This window comes from Rattus norvegicus, chromosome 14, assembly GCF_036323735.1.
Source record: "Rattus norvegicus strain BN/NHsdMcwi chromosome 14, GRCr8, whole genome shotgun sequence".
Lineage (NCBI taxonomy): Eukaryota > Metazoa > Chordata > Mammalia > Rodentia > Muridae > Rattus > Rattus norvegicus.
The window spans coordinates 73,253,639-73,269,789 of NC_086032.1; the positions used below are offsets into that span (position 1 = coordinate 73,253,639).

At 39.8% G+C, this 16,151-nt stretch overlaps 1 protein-coding gene across 1 annotated transcript; it reads left to right on the forward strand.

Moving 5' to 3' along the window:
• The first annotated feature begins 4,374 nt into the window (after nt 1–4,374).
• On the forward strand, nt 4,375–5,142 carry Hmgb2l2 (high mobility group box 2 like 2). The gene has a single exon (XM_039092811.2). The coding sequence runs from the start codon at nt 4,455–4,457 to the stop codon at nt 5,082–5,084; it is 630 nt and encodes a 209-aa protein (XP_038948739.1). The 5' UTR covers nt 4,375–4,454; the 3' UTR covers nt 5,085–5,142.
• Nucleotides 5,143–16,151: the final 11,009 nt, after the last annotated feature.

Below are 16,151 nucleotides of genomic sequence, written 5' to 3' on the forward strand. Positions count from 1 at the left end.
AAATTTTCCTCTTCCCCCACTTTTTCTTCTCTAAGTTTGAATGTATCTGATTTGATGGGGAGGTCCTTGATCCACTTGGACTTAAGCCTTGTACAGGGTGATGAGAATAGGTCGATTTGCATTCTTCTTCTACATGCTGACCTTCAGTTGAACCAGCACCATTTGTTGAAAATGTTTTCTATTAGATGGTTTTAGCCCCTTTGTCAAAGATCAAGTGACCCTAGGTGTGTGGGTTCATTTCTGGGTCTTCAATTCTATTCCACTGATCTACCTCCCTGTCTCTGTACCAACACCATACAGTTTTTAACACTATTGCTCTGTAATACTGCTTGAGGTCAGGGAAGGTGATTCCTCCAGAAGTTCTTTTGTTGTTGAGGATAGTTTTCCCTATCCTGGGTATTTTGTTATTCCAAATGAATTTGCAAATTACTCTTTCTATCTCTATAGAATTGAGTAGGAATTTTGATGGGGATTGCATTGAATCTGTAGATTGCTTTTGGCAAAATGGCCACTTTTACTATATTAATTCTGCCGATCCATTAGCATGGGAGGTCTTTCCATTTTCTGAGATTTTCTTCAATTTCTTTCTTCAGAGACTTGAACTTCTTGTCGTACAGATTTTTCATTTGCTTGGTTAGAGTCACACTGAGATATTTTATGTTATTTGGGACAATTGTGAAGTGTCATTTCCCTAATTTCTTTCTCAGCCTGTTTATCCTTTGAGTAGAGGAAGGCTACTGATTTGTTTGAGTTAATTTTATAGCCAGCCACTTTGCTGAAGTTGTTTATAAGGCTTAGTAGTTCTCTGGTAAAACTTTTGGGGTAACTTAAATATACTATCATATCATCTGCAAGTAGTGATATTTTGACTTCTTCCTTTCCAACTTGTATCCCTTTGACCTCCTTTTGTTGTCTGATTGCTCTGGCTAGAACTTCAAGTGCTGTATGGAATAAGTAAGAAAAGAGTGGGTAGCCTTGTCTAGTCCCTGATTTTAGTGGGATTGCTTCAAGTTTCTCCCCATTTAGTTTAATGTTAGCTACTGGTTTGCTGTATATTGCTTTTATTATGTTTAGGTATGGGCCTTGAATTTCCGATCTTTTCAGAACTTTTATCATGAAGGGGTGTTGAATTTGTCAAATGCTTTCTCAGCATCTAATGATCGTGTGGGTTTTTCCTTTGAGTTTGTTTATATATTGGATAATGTTGATGGATTTCTGTATATTGAAGCATCTGCTAGGGTTTCTATTTCTGCACAAATATCATGACCAAAAAGCAAGTTAGGGAGGAAAGGATTTATTCAGCTTATAGTTCCACATTGCTGTTCATCATCAAAGGAAGTCAGGACTAGTGCAAAGGCTGTGGAGTGATGTTACTGACTGGCTTCCTTCCCCTGACTTGTTCGGCTTACTTTCTTACAGAACTTGAGACTGCCAACCCAAGATGGTACCACCCAGAATAGGCCCTCCCACCCTTGATCAGTAATTGAAAAAATGCCTTACATCTGGAGCTCATGGAGGCATTTCCTCAAGGAGAGACTTCTTTCCCTGTGATAACTACAGCTTGTGTCAAATAGACACTCAAAACCAGCCAGTACATTCACAAATGATTAGTTGCTATTAGTTAAGATGAAATCAAAGAGCAGGGTTAGTCCTTAATATAATACGGCTGGTGTCTTCATTATAGAAGACTCACAGGCTCAAATAGAAAAGTAACTGACAATTAAAGTAGTGGTTCGAAAGGCATCATTTCTTGAACTGTGGAGGTTTGACTGGCAACAAGAGAAGCTGGGAGGAAGTGGACCTGGTCATCTCCTACAGCCGAACCATGGAGACGGCATTCCAGCTGCCCTAAAGCACTCAACTTGTTGTGGTTTGGTACATCAACAACAGGAATATTCCAAGAAAAGCAAAACATAGAATGAGGAAAAGGAAGTGGAAGTAAGAAGAATGCAGAGCAACCCAGCCAGAGGGCTCCAAACTCTCCCCTCTGACAGGCTACGCAATCACATTCTGTTTTAAGAAATGGTCTTTTTGGTTATGTGGCTTTGGGCTAGAAAACAACAGGAAAGACAACTTTATAGCTGACCTGGCATCATAAAATAATTAGCAAAGAGCCACAAGGTGCTGCTGGAAAGGTGATTCAGTCCCGCTGCTGTTCAGCCTGAAAGAATAGCATGGAGTAACCAGTCAGGCCGGAAGTGCACTACTCTGAGAGGAGATGGCTGCATTTGGGAGGAGGTATTATTACTACACACTGTTCTTCACAGCAAAGGACTTTTCTGCACCTGGTACAGACATATTTGGCTCCCAGAGAACAGCTGAAGATGTGGAAGGAATGTCACATCGATCTGAATGAGTGAGGATGGCTGCTCCAGTCCCAGTCCATCAGAGAGCTTCCAAAAAAGAGCGTGCACTCCAGACCCACTCTATGAGCATGGAGAATGTAGAAAGTTATGGTCTTCTCTCCAAATATGCCAGTTAAGATACTAACACTTGACCCTCTATTCCTTATTGAGTCCTGTGATCAAAGCTCCAATACCTTAATGTAAGCCCAAATCTACCTAGTTTATACAGATACATATAAACAAGGGTCCATCCTATTATTCTTTCATTTTTACCTTCTAGTCACAGAAACATGAACACTGACATAAGAATAAGGTAAGACAAACAGGTAAAATGTTCCTCGTTACCATTTATTGACTGCTTTGACTTTCCAGGACCAATCTCAACACTTAAATAAATGCCTTTTAGCTCGTGCCAAACCACATGGCCCATAATTACTACTAAACTACACGTGAGTAAGTTAATGTTCAGATGATTTACATGAATCTGAGGACCCCTGCAAGTCAGGGGCAAGGTGGGATTTATGTGACCAGCTTCTACTTGCCTTTCTTGTCTGCACTGTGTCACACTGTGCTGTCTACTCTATTTCTATGGGAAGAAAGAAATTCCTCAAATAGGCTCTGAGGTATGAGTGAATCTCAATGGACCTAGGGTCATTTCTATCTGCCTTCATCGGGACAGGCTAGGATTCACAAACTATAAGATGCTATTGTAATTAATTTTCTATTGCTGTAATAAGATGCCATGACCAAGACAACCTATAGAAGAAGTAGTTTATTGTGGCTTACAGATTCAGAGGGTGAGTCTATGACCATCACACTTGCCTGTAGCAGAGCGTGGCAACAGATCATTCCTATTCAAGACACCACAGTGCTTTGCTTTATGAAGAAAGTTTCTCAAACAAGTTTCTCATCTACCCTGTTCCAGTTTACTTAACTGGTTTAAGATACGGCAACATGGTGATAGCAAATGATGATACATCAGACATGTGAAAACAAACTGCCTAAGATTGCATTTAAATGCTATCCCTGACAAAAAATACAACAATGTGAAGTGATGGATGATACCATTAGCTTGATTAACTTTGACATCAAAGCATCACATTACAATGGGAAATATATGTGATTTTTTTTTAATCTGTCAATTATACTTTATTAAAGTTGAAAGAAATGGAGGGAAGGAGAGAGTAAAAGAGGGAGAGAAAGAACAAGGAAGGAAGAATAAAAGAAAAGAAGGAAGTAAAAATAAAAGTTGGGATTAACAAAATACTTTAAAGATGAAGAAAATAGGCAGATGATACAGAAGTCAGGCAGGATAAGCAAGTTATTGGTTTTAAAATGAGGTGGTGGCAAAAAGGAAGCACAGAACAAAGTGGATTTTGCAATTGTCTGTGGGAACAGAGTAGGGGCAAAGGAAAGCACAAGAAAGCATGGTAATTAAAGCAATATGATCACAGAGCAGACGCATTCTTTCCTTGGTGTGTGAACATCTGTGACCTACAGGGGAAAAAAATCAATCCAGAGCTTTGAACAAAAAGTAACACATTTAAGATTGTTGAAGATCATTTCCCTCCCCTTGAGAACATATAAAATGACTCACTTGCCCACTTTTAAGTTAAAAATGGAAACTATTAAAGACTGGGAATGTGCTGGAGAGTGGAAAGATAAAAGTAGAGTATACATGATCAATAACCAGTATAAACATGCACAGTAATACAGCAGTGGCAACCACTGGTTCTTAGAATTAACACATATACAAAAGAGTGAAGGAAGGGAGAAGGAAGGGATTGAACATGCTTCCTTCATTCCATGCCACAAACAGTTAAACAAACTATGACATACCCCCAAATCAGAAAACCATGTTCCTATTAAAAATCACATTTTCAAGAATTTTTAATGCTATAATATAATGCTGACAAGAGAAAGTTAAGCATAAAAAGCAGAATGCAAATGTGCCTCTGTTACAAAAGCCAATTTTGTTAAAATAAGTACAATTCTATTTGTTTGAATAAAATAGAGGTAAGGGCAGTTCTCGCCGGAGCTTGGGGAAGGAAGTCTCTCTGTGGAGGTCTGAGGGAAGAGCTCGCGCCAGGTAGACGCTGCGCCGTCATCATGGGCAAGGGGGACCCCAACAAGCCGCGGGGCAAGATGTCCTTGTACGCCTTCTTCGTGCAGACCTGCCGGGAGGAGCACAAGAAGAAGCATCCCGACTCGTCGGTCAACTTCGCCGAGTTCTCGAAGAAATGTTCGGAGAGATGGAAGACCATGTCTGCCAAGGAAAAGTCGAAGTTTGAAGATTTGGCCAAGAGCGACAAAGCTCGTTATGACAGGGAGATGAAGAACTATGTTCCTCCCAAAGGTAATAAGAAAGGAAAGAAAAAAGATCCAAATGCTCCCAAGAGACCACCGTCTGCCTTCTTCCTGTTTTGCTCTGAACATCGCCCAAAGATCAAAAGTGAACACCCCGGCCTGTCTATTGGAGATACTGCAAAGAAACTGGGGGAGATGTGGTCTGAGCAATCTGCCAAAGATAAACAACCGTATGAGCAGAAAGCAGCTAAACTAAAGGAGAAGTATGAAAAGGATATTGCTGCATACCGTGCCAAGGGCAAAAGTGAAGTAGGAAAGAAGGGTCCTGGTAGGCCAACAGGCTCAAAGAAGAAGAATGAACCAGAAGATGAGGAAGAGGAGGAGGAAGAAGATGGTGAAGATGAAGAGGAGGAAGATGAGGATGAAGAATAACTATCTGTCCTAAAGTGTGGAGTATATGTGCTCAGGCAATTATTTTGCTAAGAATGTGAAATTCAAGTGCAGCTCAACATTAGCTTCAGTATAAAAACTACAGATTTTTGTATAGCTGATGAGATTCTTTGTAGAGAAAATACTTTTTAAAAAGAGTTTGTAGCTTTTTCAGGGGCTACAACGTACAGTTAGATTTAAAGCTTTTGATGTTGAATGTTTCTAAATATTTAATGGTTTCTTTAATTTCTTATGATAGCAAAAAAAAAAACTTCATAGGAATTTGTATTACCAGTAAAAGAATTTTTTTTAGGATGTTGCATTTTTGTTTTTTTTTAAATTGTAATAAAATAATGTATATTAAAAAAAAAGAATAGAGGTAAGGAGAAAATTTCTCACACTGGTAAGGGTAGTTGATTGAACCCAGGTGGATGGCCCACACGGGCTTACAGGAGGGTCAAGCCACTGTCAAGAGACAGCAAGATCAGTCAACACCAGAGATAAGCAGATGGCTAGACACAAGGGCAAGAACCTGAGAAACAGAAACCAAGGTCACTTGGCATCATCAGAACCCAGGTCCCCCACTACAGTAAGCCCTGAATATCCCAGCACACTAGAAAACCAAGATTTGGATTTAAATTCACAACTCATGATGATGTTAGAGGACTTTAAAAAGGACATAAGTAACTCCCTTAATGAAATACAGGAAAACATAGATAAACAGGTAGAAGCACTTAAATAGGAAACACAAAAATCTCTTAAAGAATTACACGAAAACACAATCAAACAGGTGAAGAAATTGAACAAAACTATACAGGATCTAAAAATGGAAATAGAAAAAATAACAAAATCACAAAGGGAGACAAGCCTGGAGATAGAAAACCTAGGAAAAAGATTAGGAGTCATAGATGCAAGCATTACCAACAGAATACAAGAGATAGAAGAGACAATCTCAGGGGCAGAAGATACCATAGGAAACATTGACAAAACCTTCAAAGAAAATGCAAAAAGCAAAAAGCTCCTAACCTGGAAACATACAGGAAATCCAGGACACAATGAGAAGACCAAACCTAAGAACAATAGGTATAGAAGAGAGTGAAGATTATTCGCAACTTAAAGGGCCAGTAAATATCTTCAACAAAATTATAGAAGAAGACTTACCTAATCTATAAAAAAGAGATGCCCATAATCATACAAGAAGCCCTACGGATCTCCAAATTAGATTAGACTAGAAACGAAATTCCTCCTGTCACATATTGATCAAAACACCAAATACACAAAACAAAGAAAGGATATTAAAAGCAGTCAGGGAAAAAGGTCAAGTAACATCTAAAGGCAGACCTTAAGGAAAGGTCATCCACAGACTATGCCACCTAGGGATCTGTCCTATATGCAGCCACCAAACCCTCTAACTATTGTTGATGCCAAGAAGTGCTTGCTGACAGGAGCCAGATATGGGTATCTCCTGAGAGGTGCTCCCAGAACCCTACTGATACAGTTGAGCATGCTTACATCTAACCATTGTACTGAACAAGGGGACCTCAATGAAGGAATTAGAGAAAGGACTGAAGGAATTGAAGGGATTTGCAACCCCACAGGAAGAACAACCATATCATCCAACCAGACGCCACCAGAGCTCTCAGGAACTAAATACCAATCAATGAGAACACACGGAGGGACCCATGACTTCAGTCATACATGTAGCAGAGCATGGCTTTTTCCAGCATCAATAGGAGTAAAATCCATTGGTCTTGTGAAGGCTCATTCTCCCAATGTAGGGGAATGCCAGGGCATTGAGGTGGAAGTGGGTGGGTGGGAGTGGAAACATCTCCATAGAAGCAGGAGGAGGAGGAGGTATGGGAGAAGGGAGAAAAAGGATAACATTTAAAATGTTAATACATAAATTAGCCAAGAAAAATAAATTTTAAAAAAAAGGAAATTATCTCTATGCCAAAGCAGGAACAACATAGGAATGTAATGAAATCAAACTGAGATCCACACCTAGTGCCCCAGGCCAGGAACGACTCACCCTGGAAATAAAGCAATTATTTGTGGTATCTACCCATTTCACCTTTAGCCCTCAGATTTGGTGGAAAACAATTCAGTTAAATATGGTACTGATTAACTCCTTCCCCCAAATACCCCTGTGTGCTTTCACTCTAGACCCCTGGCATTAGGAACTTGTGAACAAAACTTGCCTCCTGCCTGAGCTACTAGGACCTCAATATCTCCAGAGACAGAATGTGAAAAACAGATATTTTCACTCTGCTAATAAAATTGAGATTTTCATTTTCAACTTTTTGAAACACAGTACGCACTCAATCATGACCTTACATCTCATAAGATTTCAGAAGCCAAGAGTACTTCAGGGAAAATCAGAGCCCATCAGAACCAGAGAGCAAGGTGTGGAAGAGCTTCACTGGGAGCCACAGAATGACAGGACTACTCTCAAAAGAATATTTTCAATTCCTTTCTTGGAGGTAGTTTTGCAGTGTATGATCATATGTAACCTTGGAAGGGGAAAAGACAGCCATGAAATTCTAACTTTACAAACACACAGAGATTTTACAATGGTATAAGGATGGTTAAAGATTGAGTCCCTTCTAATCAGATTTTCTTGTTTCTGTGAGGAGAACTGATGAAACACGTGGAGAGATCTTGCTTTTGGACCAGATTGCCTGAGTTTAAACTCTGCTTTAGTTTGTACTGGTCATTCAATTTGTATGCCTTGGTACTCTCACCTGCTTAATTGGGCATGATGGTGGTGCCACATGCAGTCATTAAAATAACCACACTACAGTCCACAGACCCAAAGAAACTGGATTATAAGGGACCCCCAAGGGTGGATGTGCAACTCAGATGGGGGGACAAAATAGGCATTGAAGGTGGCCAGAGAGAAGGAACTGGATAGGAGAGGAGGGGAGGAGGGGAACAGGGTAGCCATCATGTTGGGAGGTGAGAGGGCTGAGAATGAGAATGGAAATGGGGGTGGGGGGCCACCTCTGGGACTAGCTGGAGGCCTAGAATGGGAAAGGATACTGAAAGTCTACTGGAGTGACTCTAGCTGAGATTCCTACCAGAAGGATACAGAGACTGAAGTGACCACCGCCTATAGCAAAGGGAAGGGAACTTCAATCCATGCACAAAACCTTAAATACATAATTTGTCTTACCTACAAAATGTGCAGGGTTAAAGATGGAGCAGAGACTGAGGGAACAGTCAACCAATAACTGTCCCAACTCAAGATTCATCCCATGTGAGACAGTCAACCCCTGACACTATTAATGATACTCTGCTATGCTTGCAGACAGGAGCCTAGCATAACTGTCTCCTCATAGGCTTCATCCAGCAGCTGATGGAAACATGCAGAGATCCACAGTCAAACATCAGGCAGGGCTAAGGAAGTCTTGTTGAAGAGTAGGGAAGAGAACTGAGCAAGCAGGATGGGTCAAAGGCAGCATAAGAAGCCCCACCGGGTCAACTCACCTGGGACAGTGGTGGCTCTCACAGCTTAGCCACCCACCAGGAGCATGCAGGGGCTGAATCTAGGTCCCCTTCACATTTGTAGAAAATGTGCAGCTTGGCCTTTGTGTGGGTTCCCTAACAAGTGGAGCAGGGGCTGTCTCAGTTTCTTTCCCTGCCATTGGATCCCCTCCCCCTACCTTGATTGTGTAGTTGGGCCTCAGTAGGAGGGAGTGTACCTAGTCCTGCTGGGACTAGATGTCCCAGAGTGGGGTGGTACCCAAGGGTGGATCCTATTCTCTGAGGAGAAAGGGAGGGGCAATGGGCAGAAGGATTTATAAGGGTGGGAATGGGAGGAGAGGAGAGAGGGAGACTGTGATCGGGTTGTAAAGTGAAATAATTAAAAAAAAAACAAAAAACAAATGATAGAACTCTCTAGTCTTAGGCATAATCTTTGTCATTGTCATAGAGGATCATAATTTCTTTAGATAGAGGCCTGTTGACTGAATGTTTGTGCTCCAACACAGTTTATAATTGAAAACCTAACCCAATGTAATAAAGGTATTTGGAAGTAGATATTGGTGAATGTTTATAATGTATGGTTTGAACCTTCATCAATGAAATTATGAATTACCCTGCCAAAGAAGTCCAATTCAACTCACATACCCCTGCAACCTTTTTTCTTTTTTTATTATAGCATTTTTATTGAATAGTTTGTGTATTTGCATTTCAAGTATTATCCCTCCTTTCCCCTCTTCCATCCCCTCCTCTACCTGTTAAGGATATGTCACAATGTTGGTAATCTGTGACCTAGAAAGACATGTTCACCAAAATCCAACAATTCTTCATCCCTAACCTTGGGCTTCCCAGCCTCCAGAACTGTAATCAATAAATTTCTGCTTCTTTTAAGCCACCCAATCAATGGCACTTTGGTAGAAATATTGTAAATCAACAAAGACAAGATACTCAAAATTTATTCCTCTTCCCAACCCTGAGAATTTGAGAAGACAGGAATACTTTTTATACCAGTTGGTACATACAAGGGAAGAAAGTATTGGCATATGTAAGCAAAATAAAATAGACCCTCTACCAGTCACATTAGTAGCCATCTGAGCTCAAAAGGCATTGTAGCATGAGAATGGACAGATGGCAGTATCTTTCTACAATGGAATACTCTTTTTGGATGAGGAACTGTAAACAAAGGAGCAGTGATGCTAGCAAACTGGACCATTCCATAGACAGAAAGAAAGGTTTATTAGGGATCAAACTGCCTAGGCCATCTCTTGGAGGGTCCAGGGAGAGAAGCAAAATGGCAGACAGGCAAAAGGATTTTATGTAACAGTCAGGAAGGGGGGGGGGGGGCTCTTTGAGCTAATACAGGCTGTTCAGATTGACCACGAACTGCATTTCCTTGGCTAAGGTAGTTGACTTTTGTTCAAACTAGGCAAAATTAGTTAAGGATGACTAAAGTCAGAATTATGAGGACTGCAGTTAAAAACTGAGACTGTGATCTCAGGCAAGTTGTGACTGGTCCCACAGTGGTCATCCCAGAAGAAGAGAGGGCCGTAGCATTGTTCCAGAGGGAATCCGAAGTAGGCTAGAAAAGCAGGAAGAACATCTAACCCTTGGACCTCAAGCCTTGGCACCAGGCCTGACCTCGAGGAAGGCAAGATATTAAAGATGCTAGAATTTCCCAATTGACAACCCTTCACAAAGAGACAATTCGCTTTCTCCCAGGGAGTCTCACTGGGAACTCAAACTACTCTCAAGGGCAGGCCCACACCCAGCAGTAGATAGCTAACACAAAACTCAATGGCATTCTTAGTTCTTTGCTTCATAATAAACCATTAAGGAACTTACAAGTTCTTTGTGTATATATTATAGTTTCCGGTTTGTATTTTAATGGGACTGTGTGTGTGTGTGTGTGTGTGTGTGTGTGTGTGTGTGTGTGTGTGTGTGTGCGCGCGCACGTACATATGTCTCTGCATTTATATGTTTAGGTTTCTTGAACTTTTTCTCTGGCTCCCTAACTTCTGTTTATTTATTTTGTCTTATTCTGGTTTTGTTGTTGTTGTTGTTTCTACTTTATTATTATTATTTGTTGATGCCTGCTTAATACTGGAGTAAGAAAGAAAAGAAGGGGTGTGGATTTGGGTGGGTAGAGAAGTAGGAAGGACCTGGGAGTTGCTGATAAAGAGAAAACCATAATCAGAATATATTGTATAAAAAAATCTATTTTCATTCCTTAACAGATGTTGGAATTTGTCCATTTAAGGCATTTTATCCATGGTCCAAACAAAGTGTACACTTCAAGAGCAGCATAGTCTTCATAAAGGCCCTCGTTCTAGACCTTCATACGATCAGAAGTTCATGATCACCTCCTAAACCAGTCAGTTCTCGTTATCCTCTGCACAGGTTTTACCTGGCTCCATCCATGTTTTCATGATGAAATTTCCATTGCTGCCCAGCCTCTGAGAACGAAGCCTCAGTTTTGTCTCTCCCATACCACCTGCACCTCTGAGAGCCACAGGGAGAAATGGAATCTCCTCTCCAGTCCAGTATGCCTGGACATTCCCAGGACCTCCATAATGACTTCTCTTGCTCTGGGAGAAAACTCACAGCATCCATGAGAATCCAATTCCTATCCTCATTCTTCATGCAAAAACTTCACCCAGGAGCAGCAAGCAAATTACTTGAATGCAAGCCTCTAATCCATCCTCTCACAACCTCTGTAGACATCACTCATCTATGCTGAGTATCATTAAAGGATAAGGTCTTGGTATCCATATTTATGAAAGTTTGTGTGTGAGAAATAAAACCTGTTTGTTTCCCCAACATGTGTCCCACATTCACAGAGGAATTTTCTTGACTTTCTCTTTGGTCAAGAAGAGACCAATAACATTGATGGTGCCTCTGCTTCAGTCACTTACTGCTATGGAAACCTGGATAGATTGTCCCCTCCTCCGAACAATAGGTCTTGTACTGGGAATTCCATGGCTGCCCAGACTCAGCACCATATGGATGTGAGTGCTAAAAGAATAATAGTCCTCCCTCTTTGACTTTTTTATTTTTTGTGTGTTTTTATCAAGGCCTATTATCAATAAAACACACTGATCATTAAGTAGCTCAGCTTAGAGAATTTTAACAATTGTACAACCTCATGTAACTATCATCTTGAAAAAGACAGAGCATAAGCTCCCTTGCTGGAGGAATATTCCTTAGCATGATGAAAGGTCAGAAAGAATTATCTATCACCTTCCTTTCTGCAGCTGGAGTCAGATTCATACCTGCCTGGTAAAACATACTCCTTCAAGGTCCTACTCCAATCCAGCTGTAAGCTGTAAATGTCTTGTAACATTCTATCTAACCACAGAAAACTCCAGCTCCCTTTCCATCTATCCCTGTACTATTGAGTTTTATCTCCCTGAGCTTCCTTGACCTTCTAAATGTTTTTATATTTCTTATGTCCTTGCTCCTCCACTCATCTTATTTATTGAAGAACCTGTTGTTCAGAATCGAGCCTGAAGGTTCTTTTATAGCATTGCGCATAAGTTTTATATATTGGGGATCTTGTAGAAAGCGATAAGCTCAAGAGACTGTTATGTGCCAATGCTAGGTGATATTTTCTGTGTACTCTGAATTATTAGAGTATGCACCTTAAAATCCAGGGTTCTCACACTATGGCGTGTGATAAAGATGTTCCACATATTCTCCTCATGGGACTCCAAATTTGCATCAAGCTCATCAACCCAGAGAATAAGAAGTACTTCTTGTAAACATTTTATAGGTTGTCCAGGCCTGGTGGCATACTCCAGACACTTGGAAGGCTAATGTCAGAAAAACTGTGTCTTCAAAGCCTGTCTTGGCAACAGAGTGAGTTCAAGGCCAGCCTAGCTTACTTATTGAAACTGTCCCTCAAAACAAAACAAAACAGAGTGGTAGGGCGCCTGCTTAGCATACATGAGATGCTAGAGTACCACAAAAAATAAATAAATAAATAAATAAATAAATAAATAAATAAATAAATAAATAGTAATTTACGTAGTATGGAGCCCATGAATTTTGCATGTTTAGTTTGATGAACTATGACAAATGTATACACTCACATACCACCATCCCAATCAAAGTCCAACTATCTTCATCATTCCAGAAAGTTTCATCTTTCCAAGTCTAGACAGTTGCATCTCCAAGAAAATGATCACCATTCTAATCTCTACTCCATAGCTCTTTTTCATCCATTCTAAAATATCACGGAAATGAAAGTGTCCAGGATTTCCTCTTTTGTTGCCAGAACATTCCTTCAGCATAACAATGTGTGATTGATTTGTGCTTCATCACTACCTTTTTCTTTTATATTGCTGAAAGGTATTCCATTGTATAAAAACAAAGTAATGTGTTTATTCTTCTGTATATAGTTATTTGGGCTGTTTTCAGTTTGAGGCTTTTACTTCTAAAGCTACTAAAATCATCGTCATAAAACTATACATTATAATAGTACTTATAATAGTCGCAGGTCATTTAAATGTCCAGAATTAAACTAGTATATGATAGAACAATACTAAGTATATACGAAGGACACTGTGCAATAGAAAATATGTAATCATTCAAAGTTATGTTTACTAGCAATTTTGTGGAATGGAAAGTATTTGTAATAGAAGGCTAAAGGTGGACAGTAGCATGAAATATTTCTTTTGCAATAGCATATGCTCAACTGTGGTGACTATATGCCTAAAATACATATTGTGTGTAAATATTAATGAAACATACTAGTATACTAATGATAAAAATTAATGTGACAAAGACTTATGAACTGTATCCTACTATTAATAAAACAGTCATTTGCAGATGATGGAGAATATGCCAAGTTCTGTTGTTCTAGATATTTGTCAATCTCTCTACCTAAGCACGTTAGAAATAAATCATTTGTAGATGCTGCCGTGTATTAGGCGGTGCATTTTGACAGTACAAATATGAAAGACGTCAAACCTGATTCTTCTGGAAGAAGACAGACTAGAAAGAGTGGGAAGTAAATAGAAACGAGGACCCCTCTCTCTGAAGTCTCTTCATTCTCTCTTCAGTGGCTTCACTGAGGCCTCAGATCCTAATTACTTCTTGCCTAGATGGTTTCAATCATGTGAGCATAAGTTTCACTGGTATTCCCTTCTTCTGTGCCATTGGCAATGCGACATTTTCAAGTCACTCTCTGACCAAGGACCTCGCTGTGTAATTCTGCAATGGCTCCTCCTGCCTACAGAGTGACGCCCATACTATACTGTATCCTTCAAACAACATCAAAGGTAAAACTGAAAGATTATGTCTGAAACACAAAGAATCTGTACAATGTTTTTATAGATATTATTTCTATATCTTTTCTTCAAGCCTGAGAGGAGTTGCTAAATAAGAAATCTAGGTAGGCTAAGCATATAAATGTCCACATGTATATCTACAGTCAATACACACAATTGCCGTGGAGTATTCTCCACAGAGGATTAAATTATTGTTCTTCTAAGGTTAAGTGCTACATGGTCTCAATTTATTTCCAGATAGCAAGGGATAATGAATTCCTTTTAAACAATACATGAAAACCAGGTGGACCATTGGAGAAAGGAAGGCAGTTTAAGAGCAGACTAGATAGAGAATTTGGGAGTTTTCCACACTACTGTATCAAAGCACCCTTTTACATTTTTCATCCTGAGAGTAAACGTAGTCTGCTAGGACTACCTAATCCACAGCTTTCTGTGACAGCCTTTGGTTTCTGAACTCACCAACTTGATTGAATTTTACTTCTTTTAAAAATAAATGAGCAAACTTTCCCTTTAGAAACCTCTAATATCCAGGCAAAACGACTTGTCTCTTGCTTTGGAGTTTATGCCCTTTTTAAGTAATTATAGTTGCTAAGACAGCTGTCCCTGCATCCTTGTTGGTCAAGGTTTTGATCATATTTGGTTCTTAATCTTTCATCGTGGAAGGTTTTTCATCATAGCTTTTTAATCAGGTGCTCTTGGTGCTGGATTTTGAACTGGTTCCATGGTAATAAATCAGTTAGGAACTATTTTTTAAGTGCTGCAAATGATTAAAAGTGTTCACAAGAGTTGTATGTCTCAGACAGAGAGAAGTGCACTTAAAAACGAGCCTGTTGTTCCAGGTGTGCCTTCTGCATTCATGGGAGTTTGTTTCTAATAAATTTCACAGAAATCTCACTAAGGTGGATTGATTCATTTCTCCTTTGATATTTCTCTCATTTCATAGGAGCAAAAACAAATCATATTTCTTTGAGATACTTGTTCCAGTAGAATGATAGGACAGCCCAAGTCTCACTGCAGGAGAGGCTGTATTTGGAAGGGAGGACTTCCTGGGAGCAAAGGAAGAGGATAAGGGAGAGAGACACTGAAGATTGTGGTGCCTTCATCCCTGTGGACTTTTAGAACTAATATGTAAGCCAAACAGAGCACAACTTAACAGGCATCAATTTAAGCCAAATTATGAAAATTTGGTAATATCTGCTAATAAAAGAAGCTGATTCTTTCAAAATATGGAGTGTAGGTCTAATGAGATGGCTCTGTTGGCACCTATGTAACAAGCTGGGTGTTTCCTGCTGCAAACACCTATGACCACAGTTCCAAGGGCAGTGACAATAAGAGGGACATTAGGATTTGCAAAGAGAGCCTGTCTCAGAGGAACAGGTAGAGAAAGATGGAAAGGGGTACAGATGCAACAGCCTTTGCATATACATACACCTGCATTCATGCACACACAAGTATATGCAATAAACAAATAAGGAAATAACTATTCAAAAATATAAAGGTCATGTCTGGGCTCCATGGGAAAGCATCCAGTTAAATTAACAATGTCTATGCTCCTCTATTTTACATTCAATTATTCAATTTTAATTTTACTTCTGTTACTTCAATTCAAATTTTACTTCTGTCTAGTGGGTATAAGGTTGTAAATTATAAGGTGGATGTAATCAATAGAGGGATAAATAAAATAAAATTTGCTCTTGCCTCCTGAAACAAAGCTGTGGGGAGGATTTAATTGTGGACTCCCCTTTTGGAAATTAAAAACTGATATTGATACAACATGCATAATTCAAGAAAAATGGCCATGTAGGTACCAGGTCCCCAGCCCCAAATTCCCAAAATAATTTAATTCTTCCTGCTCCATTCTGTCTTCAGCTCCCTTGTTTTATATAGCCCCCGAGTTATTTCAGACTCCTAGGTTTCTTTTTCTACTCTTCTGATTGCCTGGGTTCATGGTTGTGTACCAGCCATATAGCCCATCATGCAGGCCCTGATGACTCCTGCAGAGAAAATCACCCTGAGTCTGCATCAGAGAAGGCATCATTCATTGTCTTCAGTCAAGTCTTACTTGTAATAAGACTGAAGATCTATGGTGCAGAGAAGGGGACTTGCGGTGCACAGTAGGGCAGAATAAGGAACATAGCATAAAACCATGTGGAATGGTAGAAAAATCACAAAGCAAGTATGTAAGCTCGTGGAACAATGAACAGACTGGCTTGGTTTATTCAAAAATGGGGGAAGAATGTGATGCTAGTTCAGACAATACTGGTGCTATCTGAAAAATCATTTCATTGACTAATCCCCACAA

Coding starts and splice junctions, on each gene's coding strand:
- Hmgb2l2 (XM_039092811.2), top strand. CDS start 4,455: ATGGGCAAGGGGGACCCCAACAAGCCGCGGGGCAAGATGTCCTTGTAC.